Source organism: Orcinus orca, chromosome 3 (assembly GCF_937001465.1).
Source record: "Orcinus orca chromosome 3, mOrcOrc1.1, whole genome shotgun sequence".
Lineage (NCBI taxonomy): Eukaryota > Metazoa > Chordata > Mammalia > Artiodactyla > Delphinidae > Orcinus > Orcinus orca.
This window is the reverse complement of record NC_064561.1, coordinates 95475317-95479412: the sequence shown is the minus strand read 5'-3', so window position 1 is coordinate 95479412 and position 4096 is coordinate 95475317. Positions and strand designations below refer to the sequence as shown.

Genomic DNA, 4096 nt, shown 5'->3' with positions numbered 1-4096 from the left:
GGATTTGAAGTTTGTTTCTGTTTTATAGGAGTTGGGTTAATCTCTAGCTATGCTAGAGGGTTAGAGAAATGAGATAGAATGGGCGGGGGGGGGGGAACCTCTCCCCCCCACACTCCTGTATCATGAATGATTATCACAATTGCCAGGGATTGTGGAGACTGCATTTACCTCCAGGTAAGAAACAGACTGGCTATATAATTAGGCTAACACTTTCTGGGGAGATTTTTTTGTTCTTTACCTTTGCCAAATGTATATAGGCTACTGCTTGCTTGAGCATGCCCTTGGCAACTAACCAACACACACACACATACACACGCAGGGGCACAGACTGGCTGGCACACTCATAAAGACCATGCAAGGTGACCTCAGTGATGTGTATGGCTACCCCTTGCCATGGTCCATTTCTCAATGCATTGGGCAGTCTTCCAAATACACAGCAGTTCTCTATGCAGTAATCACTTGACATCGTTGAAACCCCAAGCAGAAGATATACAGTTCCCGTACATCTTGCTCTGTTTTTGGTCTGTGTTAACTGTAATCCCACTGTTGCTTATTTTTCTTGCCACTGACTGGCTATGTAACCTTGGGCAAATCACTGTGCTTCAGTTTCCTTATCTATGCAATTAAGTGGCTGTACCTTTTAGCTATAGCCTGGGTTTCACGCTTTTTCCTTTGGTTCTAGGAAGTAAAACAGTTGCCAGCTCTCAGGCTGTTCACTGGGGACCTGAAGCCTGGAGCTGCAATGCTCTAGTGAAGACTGTAGTGGCCTCAGAAGGTTTGTTTGGAATTCCAGATCTGCCTTTAACTTAACGTGCATCTTACCTTTGGCAAATCTCTTGGATTTTCGGTTTCCACATCTGAAAAATGGGGATGAATATCCTGTCTTGCTAACCCTGTAGGGCTGTGATGAGAATGTATTGCACTCAGAAAAGTGCTCATCAGTACAGAGGCTGATAAATTACCAGGTTTTCCTGGTCTGTCCTTGTAGTCAGGGAGGTGGCATCAAGCTGGTCCCAGTCCCTGAGTATCCGCAGTTAGCCACAGCTGCATTGCAGAATCCTATAGAGATACGATTCCCAGGCTACCCTCAATACCACCCAAGCAGAGTTTCTAGGGGAAGGGATCAGGCATATGAAATGGACATGAAGGCTGATTTGAGAACTAGTGATCTGAAGACAAGGCAATCTTACCACTCTCTTGATCTGAAATCCTAATATTCATTGTGTACAACAGGATGTCTCTTCTCACATCTGATGCCTGAGGTGTGGTGCTGACAAAGATAGAGTGTGTAAGGGGCTGTCCTGCTGTCACCTTCTTATTAAGCTTGACAGATATACCTTCTAGTCTTGAATCTTGGTTTCCTTCCCCATATATTAAGTGGAAATCATCTCTGACACAACTGTTGGAAATGAACTTCCCCCAAACTACATATCTTTTGGGAAAGTGTTCAACTTGAACTGTATTTACCCTCTCTAAGCCCTCTTTAAAGCACTAACTAGGCCACGGTGGAACTTCATCTATTGTCGTCATTTGGAGCGCTACAGTATTAGGAGATGATAGAAAAAGGAGGAGAGGAAGTAGAGAGGAGCCACGCAAATCCATTTCTACTTAGACCATTTTGTTACCTGCTAGAGTCTGTTTGGAGCTGACACCAGTTAGTTAAGTTCTGTGCCTAAGGAACAGCTTTGGGATGAGAGCCTGGAGCTTAAGCAAATGGATTCACAAGCCACAAAGTCTTAGGCTTAGTCCTTCATTTCACTCTTCTGATCTAGTTCCGCATATCTGGGAGTGAACTCAGGCTAGATGTTTCAGAGCCACAGTCCCAGGCTGGCACCATTAAGAACCTCAGAGGAGGTGGAGGGATGGGGAGAAAAAAATACCACTATCCAGAGACTTCCCTGATGGCACAGTGGTTGGGAGTCCACCTGCCAGTGCAAGGGACACGGGTTCGATCCCTGGTCCAGGAAGATCCCACATGCCGCCGAGCAACTGGGCCCATGCACCGCAACTGCTGAGCCTGCTCTCTAGAGCCCACGAGCCACAACTACTGAGCCCATGTGCCACAACTACTGAAGCCCACGCCCCTGGATGCTGTGCTCCATCACGAGAGAAGCCACAGTAGTGAGAGGCGCGTGCACCTCAACGAAGAGTAGCCGCCGCTCGCGGCATGTTCACTTTGAGCAAAAGAACAACAGATCCTTCTGCAAAAGAGAGAGAAAGAAAGAAAACAGGCCCTCTTTCTTTAATCTAGCAGAAAAGAAGGAATTACCTCAGTGCATGCTCCTACTGGTATAAATAGCAGTATTAGGAAAAAAGCTTGTTTCTCCATGACTGAAAAACATTTAGGACACAGAACCTGGACTCCATCTCTTCTCTATTTCCCTGGTTACTTTAACACTGTGAGCTTTGGACTCCAGGGAGAAAGTCTAAAAATACTATAGCCTATTTGTTCAAAAGGTAACAAAGATTGAAGGGCCCTGCTTTTGCCTAAAGGGAAAAAAGGAATATAAAATCTTGATGTTTTCATTTTTGAACTCTAAACCAAAGTCAGACCTTGGAATACTCTTTATTTTTAATAGGCAATGTGAAGACGTGGTAACACAAATTCAAATGGCACAACAGGAAATATATTGAAAAGTTATTCTCCCTTCCAACCCTGCCCACCAGCACTCCAGTTCCCCTTCCCTGAGGCTATCTCTGATGGCAATTTCTCGTGGATCCTTCCAGAGATGATATTCTCTGCATATCGAAGTGTGTGTGTGTGTGTGTGTGTGTGTGTGTGTTGATGTGTTTATGCATGGGCACCTTCACAGAGCTCTGACTTCCTTCTTTTAACATGAATAGTTGCTTCCTATTCACACTCTCCTGCTCCTTGCTTTTCTTCACTTAAAAAGATGTCTTGGGTTTCCCTGGTGGTGCAGTAGTTGAGAGTCCTCCTACCGATGCAGGGGACACGGGTTCGTGCCCCGGTCCGGGAAGATCCCACATGCCGCGGAGCGGCTGGGCCCGTGAGCCATGGCTGCTGAGCCTGCGCGTCCGGAGCCTGTGCTCCGCAACAAGAGAGGCCACAACAGTGAGAGGCCCGCGTACTGCAAAAGAAAAAAAAAAAAAAAAAAGATGTCTTACTTGGGGAGGGCCGAGCAGTCGGACTGGCCCCTGAGATGAGCGCTTCACTGGGGCAGTCTCTGCATACCATGGGGAGATAGACGCTGCTGCCTTTGGGCTTGGTCCTCATAGCTCCAAAACGAAACAAGATCTCGATAAGCTCTATGAGCTGAAGTCCAAAGGGCATTAGATTATGAACCAGTTTGGCCCCTCAGCCCCAGTCAACCTGTCCAGTTTCTCATCATTAAAACCGGAACCAGCTAGCACCCCTCCACAAGGCTCCATGGCCAATAGCCCTACAGCGGTAAAGATCCCAGGTGCTACTGGGACGGTAGAGTGTCTCAGCCCTGAAAACAATCAGGTATTGACCAAGAAGAAGTTACAAGACTTAGTAAGAGAAGTGGATCCTGATGAGCAATCGGATGAAGATGTGGAGGAGATGCTACTGCAGATTGCTGATGATTTTATCGAGAACGTGGTGACAGCAGCCTACCAGCTTGCTCGGCATCGCAAGTCCAGCACCCTGGAGGTGAAAGATGTCCAGCTGCATCTAGAACGCCAGTGGAACATGTGGATCCCAGGGTTTGGCTCTGAAGAAATCCGACCCTACAAAAAAGCTTGCACCACAGAAGCTCACAGAGAATGCCATTGATCTGGAAAACAACCAAGAAATAACACACGGAAAGGTCAGGGAATGGACAACAATGTATTTGGAGATACTTGAGCTGAGACCTCAGTTATCTCATCCTTGGATTTTTTTTTTAATGCTTTACAGAGAAGCATATATATATATATAAACATCTTTATTGGGGTATAATTGCTTTACAATGATGTGTTAGTTTCTGCTGTATAACAAAGTGAATCAGTTATACATATACATATGTTCCGATATCTCTTCCCTCTTGCATCTCCCTCCCTCCACCCTCCCTATCCCACCCCTCCAGGCAGTCACAAAGCACCGAGCTGATCTCCCTGTGCTATGCGGCTGCTT

The 4096-nt window shown here is 46.4% G+C and overlaps 1 protein-coding gene across 1 annotated transcript; it reads left to right on the top strand.

The window, feature by feature from the left end:
- Positions 1-3283: 3283 nt before the first annotated feature.
- Positions 3284-3880, top strand: LOC101272427 (transcription initiation factor TFIID subunit 12-like). Its single transcript, XM_033423706.2, has one exon. It carries the CDS (start codon positions 3299-3301, stop codon positions 3755-3757), a length of 459 nt encoding a protein of 152 aa, XP_033279597.2. The 5' UTR covers positions 3284-3298; the 3' UTR covers positions 3758-3880.
- Positions 3881-4096: the final 216 nt, after the last annotated feature.

Bases quoted from the DNA above. Each gene is read 5' to 3' on its own strand.
- LOC101272427 (XM_033423706.2), top strand. From the start codon at position 3,299: ATGAACCAGTTTGGCCCCTCAGCCCCAGTCAACCTGTCCAGTTTCTCA.